Below are 20,477 nucleotides of genomic sequence, written 5' to 3'. Positions count from 1 at the left end.
GCCGGGGCTCTCCCTGTCCCCGGCCTCCTCCTGCGGGTCCCCTGCAGCTCGGGGCTGTCCCCCCGGGACTGGGGGCCGCGGTGAGCCGGTGGCCCAGGGCGTCGGTGGCCGCTGCGGCCGGGGACCCTTGTTTTGGGGGGGCCGAGGGCTGTGGCGCGTGGGTCCCCGTGCCCGCAGGGGGCCGCAGCTCGGCCCCCCCGCAGGGGCCCCCAGCGGCGCCCCCTTTGCTCGCAGCAGAGGAGGGCCCAGGACGTGCCCGGCGTCCGGGGGCTGCGGGACCGGGCCCCCCCCCCTTCCGCCCTCCCCCCCCCATGCCGCCAGCAGCGGCAGCCAAGAGCTGGGGGGGGGGGGGGGCAGTGATGGGCACACCCGTGTGCGGGGCTGGGGGCGGCACGGGGCGCTGCGGGACACGGGGCGCTGCGGGACACGGGGCGCTGCGGGACACGGGGCGCTGCGGCGACACGGCGGGGGGGGGGCTCATCCCCGCCCCCCGGGGGCACCCCCCCCGCCCGGCCGCAGCTGCCGCCGCCGAATTTTTTCCCTCTCTGGGGCTTTGGGGCTCGGAGGCCGCGGTGACCAAATAAGGGCAGCGGCGCCGGGCGGCCCCGCGCGTGGGGAGGCCGCTCCCGGGGGGCCGGGCCCCGGGGGGGCTCCGCGTCACGCGCCGCGTCCGCCCGCACGGGCCCCGCCGCACCGGGCGCACCCACGTCCCGGCGTGGGACCCCGCGGTGCACCCACGTCCCGGCGTGGGATTCTGCCCTGTGCCCACGTCCCGGCCCCCCCGGGGCATTCTGCCCTGCACCCGTGTTACGCGTGGGGCCCCGCGCTGCTCCCGTGTTACCGCGTGGGACCCTGCCCTGTGCCCACGTCACGCAGCGGGACCCCGCACCGCCCCCACGCCGCGGTGTGGGCCCCGCGCTCTGCCCACGTTACCGCGTGGCACCCGCGAGCCCACGGCCTGCCGAGCGACCCACGCCCCGCACCCACGCCCTCGGGCTCCCGAACCGCCGGGGGGGGGCCCGGCATCGCCGCGCCCCCGCGCTCTGCCCCGGGCCGGGGCCCCCCCGGCGGCAGCGACCCCGTCCCGGGCGGCCACCGGGAGGCCCCCGTGCACCGGTAACGGCCCCGCCGCCGGTAGCGGCCCCGCGCCCCCTCCGCCGCCCCCTCCGGGCCGGGCGCAGGGCGCGGGGCTGGCGCGGCGCCCGGTCCCGCCCGGTCCCGCCCGGTCCCTCCCCGCCCTCCCGGCGGCGGCGGAGGCGGGGCCGGGCCGGGCGCAGGATCTGTCCGGGCGGCGCGGGGCCGGGCAGGGCGCAGCATGGGGGCCCCGGGGCTGGACCGGCACCGGCTGGCGCTGCTGGCGGCCAAGGAGGACGTGGGCAACCCGCGGGCGGCCACCAACTGGTGAGGGCACCGGGCACCGGGCTTCGGCACCGGGCACGGGCGGGGGCCGCGACGTACGGGGCAGCGGGCGGGGGGGCCCCACGCGGGGCCGGGGAACCGGGCACCGGAGCCGGGCCGGGGGGTCCCGGGGCGCACGTGGACCCGCGCACCGGGGCCGGCCGAGCGTGGCCCCGGGGAACGGGGACGGCGGGACGGTGCCGCGACGGTGCCGCGGCCCCGGGGCTGGGCCCCGCCCGGCGCTGAGCCCGCGGACCCGGGCAGGGAACCGGGCGGCCCGGCCCGGCTCGTCGGGCTGGGAGCGGCTCCGGGGCGCGGGGCCCGCCGGGGCTGAACGGCCCCGGGACGCGCCAGGGCCGGGGGGAGCGGCCGCGCCCCCGCACCGGTGCCCGCCCGGGGGTGCCCGCAGCGCCCCGCCCGGCTCTGCCATCCCCCCCGGCCGCACCGCGTGGGGACCGCGGCTCCTGCCCGGCCCCGCCCGGGCGTGGGAGCCCCGCGCCCCTCCCGTTGCCGGCGGGGCGGCGGAGCCTGTCCCGGGACCGGTGCCGCTCCTCCCGCGGGAGCCGGGCCGGGAGCCGGCGCCCTCCCGACACCGCGCGGCCGCGGTCGGGGCCGGCTGTCGCGGCGGGTCCCCCGGGCTGGCGGCGGCGGGGCGGGGGGGGCGGGGGGGCCGGGGGCGGGGCCGCCCCTTTCCCCGCCGCCCGCCGCTTCCCGGTGCCGCGCGGCCCCGCGGCCGCTGCCCTCTGCCCCGTGGCCCCGAGCCGCGCCGTGCTCCAGAGCGCCGCTACTGAGCCGTGCCGGTGCCGTGCCGGTGCCGTGCCGGTGCCGTGCCGAGCCGTGCCGAGCCGTGCCGCTCCGCACGCGTGCTGCTGGAGCCGGGCCCCGCCGTGTCCCCGGCGCGCAGCGTGCCGCCACATGCGGCTGTAATCGGAGCCGTGCCGAGACAAAGGCGGCGGCGGCTGGCGGGGAATGCCGCCCCGGCGGGGGGCTCACCGGCCCCCCCGGCCCCAGCCCCGGACGCACGAGGCCGGGGGGCGCCGGCGGGTCGGGGCTGCCCGGCCGCTGGGGGGGCTCTCGGGCAGCGGGGAGAGGCCGGCTCGGGGCCGGTATCACCGGGGGAGGAGGGGGACGGGCACGGGCCGGGGGGGTCCGGGCGCTGCGGCGCTTCCCGCGGCCCCATTGTCCCCTGGGCGGATGCTGCCGGCGGCACTTCCACGAATTCAGCCCGGCGGGCAGCGGGGGGGGCACGGCGGGGGGGTGGGATGGGGTGGGCACGGCGCGGGGGCCGGGCACTGGTGGGCGGCGGCCGGCGGAGCCGCGCGGTCCCGGTGCGGCGGGGACCCGGGGCTGGATCCCCGCCGCCCCCCCGGCCCTGCCCAGGCTCCTCCCGGCGCTTCCCCCGGGGGTGCCGCCTCCCCCCCTCCCAGCTGCTGCTCCCTCTGCCCCCCCAGGGCCGTCTTTGCCTACGAGAAGCACCATGACCTCAAGCTGCTGGACTCCGGAGGTACGAGGGGGGGGCCCAGCCGCCGCCTGCCCCCGCGGAGTGCGCGGGGGTCCCGCAGCGCCAGGCCCCCCCTGACCGCCCCCTCCTTGCAGCCGGGGGCGCGGACGAGCTGGCCGGCAAGTTCTGCGCCGGCAGCGTCATGTACGGGCTGTGCCGCCTCCGGGACCCCGCCACCGGCACCCCCCGCATCGTCCTCATCAGCTGGGTGAGCGCGGGCCGGGGGCTCCTGCGGGGGGGGGGGGGGCTGGGGCTGACCCCGCCGCCTCGCAGCCCGCCGCGGGCACGGCCGAGACCTCCCCCGGCCCCCGGCCCCTCGGCCGCGCCGGGTCGCGGGGGGGGGGCTCCGGCCGGCGGCGGGCGCGGGGCGGGGGGGGCGCGGCGGGGCCCCAGCCCTGAGCCGCCTGTGCCCGTGCCAGGTCGGGGAGAAGACGCCCGAGTCCCAGCGGCAGGCGTGCGCGGGGCACCTGCCGGCCATCAGAGCCTTCTTCAGGGTGAGTCGGGGCCGGCGGGGGGCCGGGGGCGGCCCCGACCCGGGGGGGCTCCCCCCGCGCCTCCTCCCGCCCCCCAGCCCGGGGCAGCCCCGACCTTTGCTTGCTGCGCTCAGTGCATTCCTGGCGCTGCTGACTCAGGCGCCGCCGTTCCCAGTTCCCAGCCTTGGCCGCCGACCCGGGGCTGTGGCTGGGCTCCCTGCCCCGGCCGGATCCTGCCCGGCCCCGCAGCAGCGGGGACGCTGCCCCAGCCCGCCCTGCGGGACGGCCCCGCGCCCGGATCCGGCCCCGCGCCTGGATCCGTCGGGCGCGCGCACGCGGCGGGGAACGGCGCCGGGATTCCCTGGGGAGCGCTCGGGGGGGGGCTGCGGGCCCGTCCCGGGGGGAGCTGGGGGGGGGGCTGCGGCTGCCGGCGCCTTGGCACCCCCGCGGGTGCTCGGGGCTGACGCCGTCCCCGTCTGGCGGCAGGAGGCCAGCGTGGTGCTGAGCGCCCGGCGCGCCGAGGAGGTGACCCAGGAGGGGCTGAGCCGCGCTCTGGCCCAGCTGGCCCCCGCCGCGGCCCCCCCGGCCAGGAGGGCCCCCCCGGCCGACACCGAGGAGCTGGTGGTGAGCGGGGCCGGCGGGGCCGGGGACCGGGCACCGGGACCGGCGGGGCGAGGGCGCCCCCCCGGGTGCTCGGCGCCGCCGCGGGGCCGCCCTGAGGCCCGGCCGGTCCCCGCAGGGCACCAACTACCGCAAGACGAACCCGGCGCTGGAGATCCGCCGGACGCAGCGGGACTCCTTCTGGGCGCAGGCCGAGGTGAGGGCCGGGGGGCCCCGCGCGGCCGCCGCTCCCGGGGGGCCCGGGCCCGGCCCCGGTGCCGCTCCCGGGGGTCCCGGCCCCGCTGAGCCCGGTGCCGCCCGGCGCAGCGCGAAGAGGAGCAGCGCAAGGAGGAGGAGCGGCGGCGGCTGCTGGAGGAGCGGCGGCGGTGGGAGCGGGAGCGGATGGAGGAGGAGAGGCGGGAGGCGGCCGAGCGCGAGCAGCGCTTCAGGGAGAAGGAGCGGCTGATCGAGGAGCACCGGTGAGCGCGGCACCCCCGGGGGCACGCAGCCGCCCCCGCCCCGTCCCCGCGGTCCCCGCGGTCCCCGAGCCCCGGCGGCGGCCCCGGTGCCGGCCCTGAGGGTCCCCGTCCCGGCAGGAAGGAGCAGGCGCGGCTGGAGGCGGAGGAGCGGAGGAAGGAGAAAGCCCGCTGGGTGAGCGGGGACGGGGACGGGGCACGGGGGGACCGGGGGACGGGGCACGGAGGGACGGCGCGGGCACGGGGCTGCCCCGCCCCAGCCGCCTCACCGCGGCCCCGTCCCGGTCCCGGTCCCGCAGGAGCAGCAGCAGCGGGAACACGAGGAGGCCACGCGGGACCGCTCCCGGCGCTCCGAGTCCATCGAGAAGGCGGCCGTGAGTGCGGGGGGGGCGGGGGGAACGAGGGGGCCGGGGGTGGGCCGGGGGCCGCCGCTGACGGCCGTCCCCTCCCGGTGCTGCAGGAGGCGGCCGTGCTGGTGTCCCAGCGCCCGCAGAACCCCCGGGATTTCTTCCGGCAGCGGGAGCGCGCGGGGTCCGCCTCCGGGGCTCCGCTGCCCGCCGGCCCCCTGGGCGCCCGGCCCGGTAGGTGCGGGGGGCGGGAGGGGGCGGGCCGGGGGGCCGGGCCGGGCCGGGGGCCGGCTGCTGACCCGCGCTCCCCCAGGAGCCCGGCGGCCGTTCCTGCGGTACCAGCGCAGCCTGACCGAGTCAGCCTTCATCTTCCGCCGGCCGGAGCCCCCGCCCTCGCCCGCGCCCCTCGACCCCGGGGCTTTCAGGGCGGCGCCCCCCCCCAGCCCCCGCCGCCCCCCGCCGCCGCTCCCCGCCGGCCCCGCGGGGACGGGGCCCCCCCCTCGCTGTGCCGCCGCGGGGGCTCCCAGCCCAGCCGGGGCAGGGCCCCCCCCGACCCTGCCGGGGTCCCCGCCCCCCGCCAGCCCCCCCGGGTCGGGGCCCCCCGACGGCACCCGTGGGGCAGAGCCCGAGCCCCCCCGCGGCACTCCCGGGCTGGGCCCCCCCAGCAGCTCCGGCGGGGGGCTGCCGCCCCCGAGCCCTCCCTGGCAGCCCCCCCCGGGGCCGGCCGTGCCGTCCCCCACCGACAGCGCGGGGGCTGAGGCTCTGCCTCTGCCCAGCCCCCCCGGCACCCCCCTGGATGAGGAGGGCCCCCCCCCGGGCACCCCTCCCCTCCCCAGCCCCCCGGCTTGGGGGTCTCCGGGGCTGCCGGTGGGGCCGGGTGAGGGGGCCCCGAGCCCCCGGGGGGGGTCTCCTCCCCCTGGGCTGGCGCCCGCCCCGGTGCCCCCGCACGGCCCCAGCCCCCCCAGCCCGCCGCAGGATCCGGCCCTCCCCAGCCTGGCAGCCCGGGAGCCGCAGCAAGGTGGGTGCCCGCAGCCCCCTGCCTGCTGCGTGGGGCTGGGGTGGGGGTCCTGCACTCTGCACCCCCCCAGCCCCAGCACCTGGGCTGGTGGGGGGGGCTCAGCCGTGCCCCCGTCCCCCCAGGGACCATCGGGGAGCCCGAGCAGGAGCCGGCCCGCCGCGACTTGGGACACAACGGCATCGGGGGCCTCGGGCATGGGGGGTGGCCAGCCCCCTGGGAGCAGGACCCCCCGGTGCAGGTAGGGCTGGGGGGGCTGGGGGCACAAGGTGGTGGTGGCATGGGTGGGATGGGCGGCACCTGCACAGGTGGGGGGCAGTGGGGGGGCAGCAGGGGGCTGGGGGTGGATGTTTGGGGGCTGGGAGGGGACAGCAGGGGGAGCAGGGACGGGACTGGGGGGGGGACAAGACAGGGCAGGGGCTGGTAAGGGGGGGCAGGATGGGGCTGGGGGCAAGGGGCAGGGCCGGGCAGGGGGGCCCTGAGAGCAGGGGACCCCTGGGGCCCTCTCCTGCAGGGGGATGAGCCCAGCGACACCATCCTGCCGGAGCTGCTGCACAAAGCCAAGCCAGGTACCACTGCACCCCCCCGACCCCCCCCCGTGTGTCCCGAGCCCCCTGGCCGGGCTCAGCCCTCACCCCCTCTCCCCCCCAGGCTTCGCCCTGCTGCTGGCCCGCGATGCCCCCCACCAGCAGCTGCCTGCCGGCAGCAGCCCCCCAGCCGAGGACGAGGACCTCTCCCCCCATGCTGTGTAGTCGGGGGGGACAGCAGCACGCCGCCCCCCCCAGCACTGCCTACTGTGCCGCCCAGCACCCCCACAGCCGGGGCTGCCCCCAGCCCCCCATGCATTGGCTGCCCCACACCTCGCCCCACTGCCCCACGCTCGGTGTGGTGCCTGCAGCCCCCTGCCCCCCCCCCCCCCAGCACAGCCTCTTGCACTGGGGCCGCTGGCCCCCTACCCCCCCATACAGCAGCTTTGGGAAGCAGCCACGCACCCCACAGCCCCGACCCACCTGTGCAGCACAGGGCTGGGGGGGGACAGGGGTCCCCAGATTGGGGGGCACAGGGCAGGCAGCAGGACCCTGCCCCCCCGCGACCCCCAGCCCCCCCAGTGAGACGCAGTGGCTGTTAAATAAATTTTAATGCACATGAATGAGGTGGTGGCGTCGGCTGGTCCCCACGGCGTGCAGCGGGGCCAGGGTTAGGAACGGTGAGGAAAGCAGAGTGGGGGGGCTCTGGCCCCCGGGGGCTGGGCCCACACTTGCTCATGGTGGGCTGAGCCCCGAGCACCCCTCGGAGGGGGTCAGCCCCAAATGCCCCCTGCAGTGGCGGCATTGGCCCCAAGTGCCCCCCCCCCCCCCGGCACAGGGGCACCGTAAATTCCAGTTTCTCCCCAAGGAAAGAAGCTCTGAGCCCCCAGCAGGGCCAGGGACCCCTGGGACCCCCCACTGCCTCCCAGGACAGGTCCCCTGTGGTGTCAGCCCCCCCCCGGGGGGGGGGACAGGGCCCCCTGCAGGTTCCGGGCTCAGACCTGGGACTGGAGGTACCCGGGGGGGGCCGGCAGGCTCGGGGGGGGAGGCGCACGCTCCGTGTCCGGGCTGCTGCTGCCAGGGCTGGAGGAGCTGGAGCCGGGCGATGGGTGCGGGGAGGGGGCGCGCCGGGCCCCCCGCCCCTTCAGGGTGCTGAGCTTGGCGTCGAGCGAGAGTGTGCGGGGGCGGGCACGGGGGCCGGGGCTGACCCCGCTGGGGGGGGTGGCGCACAGGGGGGGCCCCTCAAAGAGGGAGAGCCAGGGGGGGCAGCCCAGCCCCGGCCCCCCCTCCAGCCCCGCCGCCCGCCGCGTCAGGATGTCCGTCACCGCCTCGATGTCGTCGGCCGGCTCAATAGCTGCGGGGAAGAGCGGGGGTCAGCGGGGGGCCAGCCACGTGCATCCCCCGCCACAGGGAGGGCCGGGACATGCCCCGCGGCTGGGACAGGCACCGGGACTGGGATGTGCACCGGAGCTGGGACAACTGGGACGTGCCCTGCAGCCTGGGTGGCCAGGACATGCCCCATGGCCACGACAGCCAGGATGCGCCCTGTGGCCAGGGCAGCTGGGATTTGCCCTGCAGCCGGTGCTGCTGCGACACCTCCGGCAGGCCGGGGCAGCTGAGCCGTGCCCTGTGGCCGGGGTGGCCGTGCCGTGCCCCGCGGCCGCGCCATGTGTAGCTGTGCTGGCCCCGTACGTCACCTGTCGCTGTAATAGGAGGAGAGCAGGGCGCGGATCTCCGCCGAGACGGCGTTATCCTGCAGCAGGAGCCCTTCGCAGGCCGAGGGCGGCACGGCAGGGCCGGGCAGGGCTGCACCGTGGGAGGGCACGGCCAGGGGCAGAGAGAGGCAGAGGACAGCAGAGAGAAGGCAGGAGGTTAGGGAGGCGCAGGTGGCAGGAGAGGCTGGTCAGTGGAGAAGAGGAAGATGAGGAGGAAGGTGAGGAGGAAGGTGAGGAGGAAGGTGAGGAGGAAGGTGAGGAGGAACATAAGGAGGAAGGTGAGGAGGAAGATGACAAGGAAGGTGACAAGGAAGGTGAGGAAGCCGCGCGCCGGCCGCGCTCACCCATCTCGTGGTACAGCGAGCCCTGCCGTGGCAGTGGGGCAGGCGGCCGGCGCGGCGGCGGCACCTCGATGCGCATCAGCTCGTCGCAGCACTGCTTCCACTGGCCTGCGGGGAGCGGACGGGAGGGGAGGGGGCCGGACTCAGTGCGCCACGGGGCAGGGGGTCCTCGTCCCCGTCCCCGTCCCCGTCCCCGCACACACTCATGTCGTAGAAGTGCTGCCAGAAGGCCTCCATCCAGCGCTGCGTCTCGGTGCGGCTCTCGGCCAGCAGCGTGTGGGTCACCTCCTCGGCCCCATAGCGGTTGGTGACGGACATGCTGTGCAGCTTCCCGCGCGCCTCCTGCTCCGTGGCGCGGATCCGGGTCTCCTGCGGGGCACGCTGCGGTCAGCCCGCGCCCCCGCACCCCCCCAGCCCCCCGGCCCGGCCCCTACCTTGTTGATGGCGATGGTGAGCGCCGGCTCCACGCCCGCCTCAGCCTCCTGCGGGCGCCGGTAGCAGAGGAGGTTGGTGCCGCGCAGGACGCAGAACAGCCGAGCCCAGCCCTGCGGCTCCCCCGATGCCTGCTGCCGTGGGACAGGGCTGCTCAGCACCCACAGCCCGGCCCCGGGGGTGGGAGCAGCCCCGTCCCCAGTGCAGGGATCCCCGCTCCCCGTCCCCACCACGGTCCGTAGCCTAACGGCAGGGACGGCCGACACCTGGCGGGCTGCTGGCGCTGCCTGTCCCCTACCCACCCTGCCCCAACGCAGCCTGTCCCTGCTCCACCCCTGTTCCCGTCCCGTCCCCATCCCGTCCCCGTCCCATCCCCATCCCGTGCCCGTGCTCACCTGCACCTTGAGGAAGCCGCACATCATCTGGGTGGCCATGCAGCGGGGCTGGGCAGCCAGGCGGCAGCACATGCTGCCATACAGCGGCAGCCAGAAGGAGCTCTCCTCTGGGGGGGGCAGAGCACTCACAGGGGGGCCCTAGGGCAGGGCCCCCCTGGCTCCCCCCTGCCTGTCCCCAGCTCTCCCCAGAGCTGCCCACGTCCCGGTGCTGCCCCCCCACCTTGCCAGGACCCCAGCCCCAGCCCAACAACCCCCTCTGCCCCCATCCAGCCGGGACCCCGCAGCTGCTTCTCCCCCGCCCCATCACACCCCAGCCCCCCTTGCCCCCCCCCAGGCCCCCAGCCCGAGCCCTGGCCAGGGAAGCCGCACGGTGCTGCGCTCACCATTGCAGGCGATGGCGAGGTCGTGGGTGCGGAAACCGTCCTGCACCTCGGCCAGGGACAGCACCGCGTGCGCCAGCAGGTGATACTTGGGGCCCCTGGGGGAGCCGAGAGTGAGGGGCAAGCAGGTGTGTGGGGGGGGTGTCGAAAGGGGATCAGGTACTCACGGCACGCTGGGGGCCGGCAGCAGCAAGGGGCCGCTGCCACCGTTACCGCCGGGGCTGCCGGGGCCCCCGTCCATGGCGGTGCGCAGCCGGCGTCCCGAGGAGCGTCCCAGGGAGCTGCTGAGCTTGCTGGCCAGCTTCTTGGGTGCGCTGCCCGGCGCCTCCTCCTCCAGCCCCGCGCTGTACAGCTCCACCTTCAGCTCGAAGTCCGGCCCGGCCTCCGTGCTGGGGGCACGGCTCAGCGGGCGCATGCAGCCCCCGGCCCCTGCCCTCCCCGCTGCCGGGGGGGCACTGCCGGGGAGCCCCCGGGGACGTGGGGATGCAGGGACGCGAGGACACGGAGATGCAGGGAAATGGGGACGCGGGGATAGGCAGGGATTTGTGGGTTGCAGGGACGCGGGGGGACGCGGGGACATGCAGGGACGCGGGGACCTGCCCGGCGCAGCGCGCACAAGAGGACGGCGTTCTCAAAGCAGATGTCGGTGAGGGTCCGGTCCACCAGCACCATCTCGGTGTCGTAGATCTCCACCCCGATCTGGAGGAGGCAGAAGACGGCGCAGCGGTGCAGCTCTGCGCCGGGGGCGGGGGTCAGGCCAGCGTGGGGCTGGGGGCCGCGCTGCCGCCCCCCCCACTCACCTCCCTTGTTCCTGAAGTACTCCGTGTCCTTCCACATCAGCGGGATGCGCAGGTCTGCGGGGGTGGGGGGGAGTGGTGGTGAGACCCCCGGGGCCCTGTCCTCACCCCAGGGGCCGGTGCAGGACCCCCGGCACCCCCCTGGCCCCGCAGGGCTTTTGGGGACCCCATACCTGAGATGCAGACCCTGCCCCGGCAGGGCAGGCGGTCATCTGTGGGGCCAGCGTCCGAGGGGCTGCGGGAGGAAGCGCAGAGCCGTGACCGCTGCCCGGGGACCCCCACCTCCCGCCCACCCCCCCGCCGCGGGGTCCTCACCGCCTGGCCACGCGCTGCATCACCTGCACCTCCTTCATGCGCTGCAGCTCCGACATGTAGGCCAGGATGCGGCTGTTGCACACCAGGAGGCTCTTGGTGGCCTCCAGCGCCTGCTCCCGCTGCGTGCAGGCGGCCAGCAGCTTGCAGGCCCCCTCCCGCATCCGGATCTCATGGTCAATCTTCTTCTGGATGTCCGTGTCCTGTGGGACAGGCGGCGTGGGAGCACAGGACCCAGCTGGGGGGGGTCCCAGGTCCCGCCCTCCCCTGCCACTGCAGACCCCGGCAGGTCCCCGGGAAGGGGCAGCCACATTCACATGGAGGGGACAGCGGCCCCCACACGGCCCCGCTCCCCCCAGCACGGCCAGTGCTCGGGGCCGACCCTCCTGCCCCAAGCTAGCCTCTGCTGCACCAGCAGACACGTCCCCTGACCCCCCGGGCAGAGAGCCACCATCCCAGCCCAGGCCCCTGGGGAGCCACGTGCCCCAAGGACGTGTCGCGTGCCCCGCGGAGCGCCACGCGCCCTGCGGATACATCATGAACCCTGCGGGAGAGCCAAAAACCCCACAAGCACTTCACAAACCCCACGGGTATGCCACATGCCCCACGGGTATGTCATCCACCCCACGGCTGTTTCCCACACCCCACGGACACGTCGCAGAGCGCACAGTTGCATCACATGCCCCACAGCTGTGCCACACACCCCACGGGTCCATCATGCATTCCACAGACAAGCCACGTGCCCCACAGACACCCCACAGGGGAGCCGGATACCCACAGCTCCATCATGCGCCCTACAGAGGTGCCACGTGCCCCACAGCTCCACCACGCGCCCCACAGACGTGCCACGCACCCCACAGCTTCACCGTGCCTCCCGGGGGAGCTCCGTGCCCCACAGGCACATCACATGCTGCCCCGCACCCCACGGAGCGGTGACGCATCCCGCAGCTGCCTGACGTGCCGCACGGAGGTGCCGCGCACCCCACGGACACCCCAGCCCCCCCCAGCACTGCCCCCCAGCTCCCCCCCCCCGGGACCGGAGCTGCACAGGAGCCACATCGGAGGGTGGCAAAGCCCCCGCAGCCCCAGCCCCCCGCCCCGGGGCCCGCAGCCGCAGGGGGAGGGGGGCACCCCACAGCCGCACGGGCGGAGGATGCCAGATCCCGGCGCGGGGCCGCCCCCTCCCGCAGGACCCCCCCGGAGCCCCCCTGCCGCAATCCGCAGCCTCGGCACTGCGCATCCCCCCCGCCCCCCCCGCCGGCTCGGCCCCCGACTCACGTTGCCGGTGCCGCGGCGATCCATGCCGGCCCAGGGCATCCCCCTGCCGCCCCCCGCGCCCCAGCCCCCTGCCCCCGGCCCCCGGCAGCGGGGCCCGGCAGAGCTGCGGGCGGGCGCGGGGCCGGGGCTGGCGGAGCCGCAGCGCCGGAGCGGTGACATCACCGGCAGCTATAAATAGCCACCGGAGCCGCGGCGGGGGGCGCGGGCGGCTGCAGCCCCCCCGGGACCCCCCCCGTAAGCCCCGCGCCCCCCCCGCACCGCTCCCTCTCCCCGCGCCCGGCGGCCCCGCTCGCCACAGGGCGCCCGCCCCACGGCGGGGAGCTTTCGGGGGCGCTGCTGGGCGAGGGGGGGGCGACCGACGGGGGACCCCCCCCCCAAACCGAGCGTCGCAGCGGGCCCGGCCCGGGCGGGCGGAGGGGGCTGCGGGGGGATCTGCTCCGAGCGCCGCGGGGCTCCGTCCGCCCCACCGGGAGGACGCGGGGGGCCCCCGCGCGGCAGGGCAGGGCCCCGGGCTGCGGGACCGGCCCGTTACCGGGGCCGCCCCCGGGTCCCCGCGCCCCGTCCCGGCCTCGCCGCGTGGCATCGCCCCGGGGGTGCCGCCGCGGGGCCGGGCGGCCGCGAGCCTCGGCCCCGGCGCCGCGGGGCAGCCGGTACCGGGGGGCCGCTGCCGAGGGGGCGGGGGGCGCGACCCCCCCGTACCTCGAGGCTGAGGGCGATCTGGCGGATGTAGAGCATGTTGAGGTCCTCCAGGATCCGCAGCTTGTCCTGCAGCGGGGCGCAGCCGTCCCTCCCGGCCACCTCCATCGGCCCCGCCGCGGCCCCACGGGGAGCCGCCGACACCGGGCGCGGGGATCCCGCATCCGCCCCGGCCCCCGGCCCGCGGCCCCCGCCGCGTCCAGCGCCGTGCGCGGCCTCCCCCGCCCGGCCCGGCCCGGCCCGGCTGCGGAGAGAAAGGGCCTTTCATCGCCCGGCCGCGGCCGGCGAACAAGCGGCCTCTGTGCCGGGAAAGGGCAGCGCGGGCGGCCGGGGGCAACGGGGGGGGGACGGGACCGGGAGGGGCGGGGGGGGGGGGGAGGCAGCGGCCCCGAAACCCGCACGCGGGGGGCGCGGGGGGCGCGGGGGGAGCGGGGCCGGGCACGGGGGGGTGTAAGGGGAGGGGGGTGAGGGGGGCGCCGGGACGTGGCGCGAGTTGCGGGGTCGGGGTCCCGGGTGCGTGGCGGGGACGTGGCCCCGGTGCGCCCCGCGCCGCCCCCCCGCCGCCCCCTGCCGGCCCCGGTGTGCGCTGCAGCGGGGCCGCCCCGCCGGTACCTGCCGCCGATCCCGGACCGCTGCTCCGGCGCGGCGCGGCGCGCACAGGAAGGCGGCGGCCGCCCGCCCCCGGCCCGCCCTCCCCCGGCATTCCTCCGGCGGCTCCGGTTACAGGGGCCGCCCCCGGCCCGGCCCGGCCCGGCCCCCCGCCCGCGGCACCGGCGGCACCGGCACCCCGGGGCGCGGGGGCGCCCCCTGGCGGCGGGTCCTTCCGCCCGTCCCCCGTCCCCCCCCGGTGTACCGAGACCCCGCCGCCGCGTGTGCAGCCGGTACGGGGCTACCGGGACCCCCGCCCCGTAAACCGGCCCGGGGCTCAGGGGGCTCGGGCGCCCCCACGCCGGGACCTCCCCGTCTCTGCCCGGGGCGCGAAGCCCCCCGCGGCCGCAGCCCCCCGGCCGCACGCAGGCAGACACCGAGCCGCGGGGCTCGGCACGGCACGGCACGGGCGGGCTCGGCACGGCCCCGCCGCCGCCCCGGGCAGGACGCGGCCCCGCAGCCGGCGGGGGGGGCGCGGGGCCGTGGGAGCCGCCGGGGGCGCCGGCCCCTCCCGTGCCGCGGGGCCGGTTCCCGCTCCGCCCGGCCGGGCTCGCTGGGCCGGCAACGCCCGGTCCCACCGGCGGGACGGGACGGGACGGGACGGGACGGGACGGGAGCGGCCGCCGCCGCCTTCGCCCTTCCCAGGCGGCTGCGCGGGCCCGGCCCCGGCCGTTCCCACGGCCCCGGGAACCTCGTGGGGCCCCGCGCGGACCCCGCGGCACGGGAGGTCCCGGCGCGCCCACGCGGACACGTGGGGACACGCGTGGGGCTCCCGCCCGTCCCGCGGCGCGCAGGGGCTGCGCGGGGGGCTCCGGGGCGGCGGCACCCGGCGGGCGCCCAGGTACCGGCGGCGGGGCCGGGCCCTACCTGCGGGGCGGCGCCGAGCAGGCTGAGGCGGCAGCGGCCCCGTCGGATCTCCATCTCCAGCGCCGAGCCGCGGGCCACGGTCACCCGGCTGCGGTGGTTGCGGCAGAACATCGCGGCGGCGGGGCCGGGGCCGGGGCCGGGGCCGGGGCCGGGGGCTAGGGCCGCTCCGGGTCCCACGGGAACTTCCCTGAGCTCCGAAGTCGCGCAAACCCCTCCCCGGGGCCGGCGGCACCTGGCGGCGGGGGCGGGCGGCGCCGCACCGGGCTGCACCGACACGCACCGGGCTGCACCGACACGCACCGGGCTGTACCGAGCCGCACCGAGCCGCACCGAGCTGCACCGAGCCGCACCGACACGCACTGAGCCGCACCGAGCCCGCCCGGAGCGGGAGCGGCGCCGGGGCCGGGGCCGGTACCGGGCGTCCCCTGGCACGGGCGGGGCGGGCTCGGTGCCCCCAGCCGCGCGTGGCGCCGCCGGCCCCGGGCGGACAAAGCCCGAGTCAGGGCGGGCAGCTGCGGCCGGGGGCGGCGGGGGGGCCGCGCGTGTCCGTGCCCGTGCCCGTGCCCGTGCCGGGGGGGCGTGCAGGTGGCCTGGGCGCGTGTCCGTGCCCACGCGCGCACCCCGCGCTGTGCGCGCCCGCCGGTCCGCGCGTGCCCCGCGTGCCCGGGGCTGCGCACACGCGCGTGGCCGCCGGCGTGCACGCGCGTGGGGCCGAGCGCGCGTCGCGCCCCGGGGGGGCGGCGGTCGGGCCCCACGCGTGGGGCGCCGCGGGACCCCCCGGCCGGGGGCGCTGACCCGGGACGGCCGCGGCGCTCCCCGGTACCGGCGGGCCCGGCCCCTCCCCCCCCCCCGCGTCGCGCCCCGCCCCCCAGCCCCGGGCCCCCCCGCGCCGTGGCCGGGCCGAGGCAGGGCAGGGGCGGGCCCGGCCCCAGGGCGCGCGGCAGCGGTTCCCACCCGGGCCGCGGGGCCCGGAGGCCTCTGCCCGCTTCAAAGATGGCGGCGGCGGCGCTACCCCGCCCTCCCGAGGCTGCGCGCGGTGCTCCGCGGCGGGCGGAAGCGGGTCCGTCCGGAATCGGTTCCCCCACGTCGCGGGCTCGGGCGTCGGCGCCAGCACCGACACCGGGCGCGGGCGGCTCGGCCGGATGAGCAAGGCGTGGCGGCGGGGCAGGGCGGAGGGCGGCGAGCACGGTGAGACCCCGGGCGGCCGGGGCGGGCCGGGGCCGGGCGCTCCCCGGCGGTCCCCTCGGGCCGGGCCCGGTGCCCCTGGGTCGGCCGGCGGCCTGGCCCCAGCCCCGGGAGCCCCGGCCCCGCGGGGTGTCCCCGCCTGCCCCTCCCGGGGTCCCGCGGCCGGGGCTCCGGGCAGGGCTGATGCCGGTGCCCCGCAGGCGAGGAGGACGATGCCGGCGGGCACGGCTCGCACAAGAAGAAGCACAAGAAGCACAAGAAAAAGCACAAGAAGAAGCACCACCACGAGCCCGCGGGGCCGCCCGCGCTCGAGGCGCCGGAGCCTGGAGCCGCCCTGCGGAAGCCACAGCTCAAGCTCAAGATCAAGCTCGGGGGGCAGATCCTGGGCACCAAGAGGTGAGAGCGCGTGGCCGCTGTGCCCTGGGACCCTGCCCAGCACAGGGGCCCGGCAGGCCCCCAGCCTCCTCCCGCGTCCCACTGCCCCAGCGCCCCCAGCCCCGCAGCACCGGTGCCCGCCCCCACCCCCCAGAGCCCTGTCCCGGCCTCAGGGGCTGCCGCGCTCTCTCCGCAGCGTGCCAACCTTCACGGTGGTCCCCGAGGCGCCGCGCTCCCCCTCCCCGCTGATGGTGGTGGATGAGGAGGACGAGCCCACGGAGGGGGTGCCCATCGAGCAGTACCGGGCCTGGCTGGGTGAGTGCTGGGGCGGGCTCGCTCGGCCAGCCCCAGGGCGCTGCCACTGATGTGGGCACAAGGCAGGGAGGTGTTGGGGCTGGAGGGTCTCTGAGGAAGGCTTGGGCTGGAGGGGAAAGTGGAGGGGCTGGAGCAAGAGGGGAGCCCTGGAGGGATGTTCTGGTTCCCTCCTCCAGGCTTTAAGCAGGCTGCGAGTGTCCAGTGCCTCACTGAGGGGGGCAGAGATGGTTCCTGCATCATGGGGGCAGTGCAAGTCACCCTGATGCAGTTTCGGGATGGCGTCACCCCAGGATGGAGCAGACACAGCAGCTGCGCTCCCGCAGTGACCGTTCTGTCCCTTGCTGCCTGGCCTAGATGAGGACAGCAACCTGGACCCCTCACCCCTGCCAGACCTGGACTCAGAGAGTTGCTTCCCTGCCCGTGAGGAGGAGGAGGAGGAAGAAGAGCGCTGGCTCGATGCCCTGGAGAAGGGTGAGCTGGACGACAACGGGGAGCTCAAGAAGGAAGTGGATGAGTCCCTGCTGACGGCAAGACAGGTGAGGGTGGCAGGATGGAGGCATGGGACTGGGCTGGGGTGGTGGTGGTGAAGCCTGCTCAGGGGCAGCACCCAGGCAGGGGCATCCTGCCTAGTTTGGGTTCTGCCTGAGAGGAGGCTGGCTGTGGCGAGATGAGGAGCGTGGGGACCCCAGAGCTGGCTGGGAATCAGGTCAAAGCCTCTGTGCCCTCAGAGGGACAGGGATGGGGGCCCAGGTCGGGGTGCCACCGCCTCCCGGGGCCTCTCCTGCAGCCTGATGGCGCCCCCGTGGCCCCCGCAGAAAGCCCTCCTGCACAAGCAGCAGAGCCAGCCGCTGCTGGAGCTGCCCATGGGCTACAAGACGAAGGAGATGACGGAGGAGATGCTGGTGAAGCGCGAGGAGCGGGCCCGCAAGCGGCGCCTGCAGGCGGCCAAGAAGGCGGAGGAGAACAAGAACCAGACCATCGAGCGCCTCACCAAGACCAACAAGGCCAAGGTGAAGACGCTGCGGGAGCGCAGGGCCAAGCAGGCGCCCTGCCCCGTCGTGCACTACTGCAACGCCGCCGACCGCATCACCGTCTCCTTCCCGGCCGGCATGGCGCTGCCGCTGCTGCCCGCGCCCGCCCCCACCCCGCCGCCGCCCACGCTCTGCGGGGTGAGCGGCTGCGCCAACCACAAGCGCTACTCCTGCTCCCGCACCGGGCTGCCGCTCTGCAGCCTGGCCTGCTACAAGAAGAACCTGCGGCTGCAGGAGGCTGCGGCCTAGCACCGGCGCCCATGGGACGGGACCGGAGGGGACCGGAGGCACGGGACAGGACAGGACGGGACTGGCGGCACCGCCGGGTGCCAGGGCTGGGACTGGGGGAATCCCAGGGGGGTCCCCGGTGCTTCCCGGTGGTCCCTGGGCCAGGGCCGGGGGGCGTTGGGGGAGGCTCCGGGGGGGTCCCCGCTGGGCCCCGGGCCCAGCCCCCCCCCCCGGGGCCCCCCCGCCCCCCCGGGCACGCCGCGGTTGGCTCCGCCCCTCCCGGGGCAACGGAGGCGGGGCCAGCGGGTGGGGGGGTGGGCGGGCAGCTGCCGGCGGGCCCTATTGGCTGGGAGCGCTGTCTGGCAAAGAACAACGCCGCTGGTTGGTCGGCCTCTCCGCCAATCTTTCACCTGAGCAGTGCTTTCGCGTCTGTTTAGCTGCGGCTTCCTAAGCGCCCGCCTCTGGGACGGGACCGAGCTCGCCATTGGTGGTACCAGCTGCCCGTCAGGCGCGCCTACGGAGGGCGAGGCCCCCATTGGGCAGGAGCCACGTCCGTCGCGGCCGGGGAGGTGGTGCTCGGCCTCCGATTGGCCGCGGTCGCTGCCACTCCCCGCGGGGGCGGGGCTCGGTCCCTTTGTCTCTGTTGTTGGGCGTGAGGTGCGGGCAGACGGCACTCGATTGGCGGGGGCAGGGCGGCGGCGGAGGCGCCGATTGGCGGGTGGAGGCGAGGCGGCGCCCGATTGGCCGCGGCGGCGGCGGGGGGGCGGGACCTCGGGCCCGGGAGCGATGGCGGCGGCGGCGGCTGCGGCCCGGGCGGCGGCGGGGGCCCCGGCGGCCGCCATGGGGGCGGCGGCGGTGGGGCAGCGGCTGCTGCTGCGGGCGGCGGGGGCCGGGGCGGCCGAGCGGGAGGAGCCGGCGCGGGGCCGCGGCGGGCTGTAGGCGGCGCCATGGAGCGGCCCGGGAGCGGCGGCGCCGAGGGGGCCTGGGCCGCGCTGCTGGGCCGGCAGCACCAGCAGGTACTGGCGGGAGAGGCCGCGCGGCGGGGGGGCGCCGCGAGCCCGGACGGGGCGGGCCGGTGCCGTCCCGTTCAGTCCCGTCCGTCCCGTCCCGTCCCGTCCGGTCTCCTTCTGCCCGGTCCCGACCCGCCCCGTGCCGCCCCGCCGCAGCCCCCCGGGGCCGGTCCCGGTGCCCTGCAGCGGGCGCCCAGCAGCGGCGGCGGGCGGCCCGGCTCCGCGCCCCGCGCGTGACGGTGTCGCTGCCCCCCGCAGGCCCGGGAGTACTGCCCGGGGGTGAACAACCAGCCCTACGTGTGCGAGACCGGGCACTGCTGCGGAGAGACCGGCTGCTGCACGTACTACTACGAGCTGTGGTGTGAGTGCGGCGGGGGGGCAGGGGCTGGGCGCGGGGCAGGCGGGGGCAGCGGCGCGTTGGGACGGTCACCCCGCTCTGCCCCGCAGGGTTCTGGCTGCTCTGGACCATCCTCATCCTCTTCAGCTGCTGCTGTGCCTACCGGCACCGCCGGGCCAAGCTGCGCCTGCAGCAGCAGCAGCGGCAGCGGGAGATCAACCTCATCGCCTACCACGGTGCCTGCAACTACCCCACCTCCATGATGGATCTCAGTGAGTGCCGCTGCCCCCGCACGTCCCCGGGGCCCCGCACTCGGCTCCGCGCTCGGCCCGGTCCTGAGGAACCCCCCGGGGACAGAGGGGGCCGTGGCAGTTTGGGGTGGCTGCGCCCCGCAGAGATGGGCGCCGGTGGGGGGCTCTCGTTGGCCGTGCTCACCGCGTGCCCCCCGCAGGGATGCTGGCTTCCTTCAAGCTGCCTGCCTACGAGGAGGTGGCCCACCGGCCCAGCACGCCGCCGCCGCCCTACAGCGCCATCCTGGCCCAGCTGAGCGGGCCGCGCAGCCGCCTGGGCTCCAGCAACCTCACGCTCTCGCCCAGCTCGGAGAACTACACCAGCTGCTCCTGCGAGTCGAGCTGCGTGACGTCCCCCAGCAGCACCTCGCTGTCGGTGCAGGTGACGGACGAGACGGAGCGCAGCCGGGCCAGCACGCCCAGCGAGGAGGGCGGCACCAGCAGCACCGGCACCGGCGCCAGCTGGGAGCTGCCCGAGGAGCTGCCCGCCCGCCCGGCCCCGCACAAGCACGCCCTCTTCTCCTCCAACGTGGACTTCTTCGAGGCCGACTGCCACCGGTGCTCGGACATCGAGGAAGGCGAGGAGGAGGAGGGTGGCGCGGCCCCGGAGGAGGGCGGCGAGCACTACCGGCACCGGCGCCTGACGGGCGACTCGGGCATCGAGGTGGGGCGCTGCCAGGAGGAGGAGGGCGGCGAGGAGGGTGAGGGCGAGGGCATGCGCCTGCTGGGCAAGGCCGGCCCTGCGCCGCCCCCGGCCCGGTGCAGCATCCCGGCCGAGGGGGGGGGCGGGGAGCCGGGCGCTCCCGCCCTGCCCGTCTGAGGGGCCCAGCCCGACCCTGCCGTTGCCCCCGCCGCCACCATCACCTTGCCCCCGGGGCCGGCCCGGTGCCGCCCGCGCATCTCCCTGCCACCACGGCTCGCGCCGCCGCTCCCCGCCTTGGAGCAGCCGGGCTGGGGGCACCTCGGTGCTGAAGCCGCCCCTGCTCAGAGGGCCCCGGGTGCGGCGGGGCCGCCTTCCCCCGCCTCCACTCCCCGCTGCGGCCCTGCGGGCTGTGCCGCCATCCCCGGGCTGTGGACTCTGGCCGCGGAGCCCCCGGGATGGCCCCGCCGTGGCGCCGCCGTGCCCCCCGCTGTCCCCCCTGAACTGCTTCCAGGGAGCCGGGCCCCGGCCGGGGGGGGCGGCTCCGTCCCGCCGCAGCCCGCAGGCCTGTGCGCGGGGTCCGAGTAGCGTTCCCTCATCATTAAAGAGATGTGGAGTTACAGCCCCGCTGCCTTCCTCTGTGGGGCCTGGGGGAGCGCAGGGTGCTGTGGAGCTGGGGCTGAGCTGTGACCCCCCCTCCCCCTCCCCAATCTTTCCCCGTGGGCGGGGGCGTTGCAGTGAGCAGGTGCTGCCCCCCCCCAGCAGCAGGGGAGGACCAGGACAGCTGGGGTCCGGCAGGTGCGGGGGCAGCAGCGGCCGTTCCTATGCCGCATGCCTGGCCCTCGCACCCATCCCTGACACAGGCACC

At 77.9% G+C, this 20,477-nt stretch overlaps 4 protein-coding genes across 14 annotated transcripts; 3 read left to right on the top strand and 1 right to left on the bottom strand.

Annotated features, from left to right (window-relative positions):
* Positions 1-1,225: 1,225 nt before the first annotated feature.
* Positions 1,226-6,960, top strand: LOC125180658 (drebrin-like). Of its 2 annotated transcripts, XM_066996957.1 has the most exons (14): positions 1,237-1,401; positions 2,850-2,902; positions 2,995-3,107; positions 3,319-3,393; positions 3,859-3,996; positions 4,112-4,189; positions 4,300-4,451; positions 4,569-4,623; positions 4,748-4,822; positions 4,909-5,029; positions 5,109-5,813; positions 5,936-6,051; positions 6,325-6,379; positions 6,462-6,960. In XM_066996957.1, the coding sequence occupies exons 1-14, from the start codon at positions 1,316-1,318 to the stop codon at positions 6,560-6,562; spliced, it is 1,923 nt and encodes a 640-aa protein (XP_066853058.1). In that variant the 5' UTR covers positions 1,237-1,315; the 3' UTR covers positions 6,563-6,960. The 2 variants fall into 2 exon arrangements, with proteins under 2 accessions (XP_066853057.1, XP_066853058.1); XM_066996956.1 differs by lacking the exon at positions 3,319-3,393 and having other exon boundaries at positions 1,226-1,401.
* On the bottom strand, positions 6,930-14,517 carry RTKN (rhotekin). Of its 10 annotated transcripts, none has more exons than XM_066996948.1 (14): positions 13,296-13,401; positions 12,687-12,927; positions 10,713-10,912; positions 10,571-10,632; positions 10,401-10,454; positions 10,217-10,334; positions 9,768-9,989; positions 9,604-9,698; positions 9,221-9,327; positions 8,828-8,959; positions 8,597-8,762; positions 8,397-8,501; positions 8,035-8,236; positions 7,489-7,691 (listed from the first exon to the last, which is right to left on the bottom strand). In XM_066996948.1, the coding sequence occupies exons 2-14, from the start codon at positions 12,789-12,791 to the stop codon at positions 7,685-7,687; spliced, it is 1,575 nt and encodes a 524-aa protein (XP_066853049.1). In that variant the 5' UTR covers positions 12,792-12,927; positions 13,296-13,401; the 3' UTR covers positions 7,489-7,684. The 10 variants fall into 10 exon arrangements, with proteins under 10 accessions (XP_066853047.1, XP_066853048.1, XP_066853051.1 ...); XM_066996952.1 differs by having other exon boundaries at positions 8,035-8,143; positions 8,828-8,956; XM_066996951.1 differs by having other exon boundaries at positions 8,035-8,143; positions 13,296-13,400.
* A 711-nt stretch (positions 14,518-15,228) lies between these two features.
* On the top strand, positions 15,229-17,734 carry INO80B (INO80 complex subunit B). Its single transcript, XM_066996962.1, has 5 exons — positions 15,229-15,386; positions 15,584-15,779; positions 15,955-16,073; positions 16,428-16,609; positions 16,889-17,734. The coding sequence occupies exons 1-5, from the start codon at positions 15,341-15,343 to the stop codon at positions 17,351-17,353; spliced, it is 1,008 nt and encodes a 335-aa protein (XP_066853063.1). The 5' UTR covers positions 15,229-15,340; the 3' UTR covers positions 17,354-17,734.
* A 400-nt stretch (positions 17,735-18,134) lies between these two features.
* WBP1 (WW domain binding protein 1) lies at positions 18,135-19,938 on the top strand. Its single transcript, XM_066996963.1, has 4 exons — positions 18,135-18,348; positions 18,601-18,703; positions 18,790-18,951; positions 19,131-19,938. Exons 1-4 carry the CDS (start codon positions 18,280-18,282, stop codon positions 19,787-19,789), a joined length of 993 nt encoding a protein of 330 aa, XP_066853064.1. The 5' UTR covers positions 18,135-18,279; the 3' UTR covers positions 19,790-19,938.
* The last annotated feature ends 539 nt before the right edge of the window (positions 19,939-20,477 follow it).

The sequence above is a fragment of the Anser cygnoides genome, chromosome 4 (genome assembly GCF_040182565.1).
Source record: "Anser cygnoides isolate HZ-2024a breed goose chromosome 4, Taihu_goose_T2T_genome, whole genome shotgun sequence".
Taxonomy (NCBI): domain Eukaryota; kingdom Metazoa; phylum Chordata; class Aves; order Anseriformes; family Anatidae; genus Anser; species Anser cygnoides.
The sequence above is the reverse complement of the archived record's forward strand: the minus strand, read 5'-3'. Positions and strand labels throughout refer to the sequence as shown.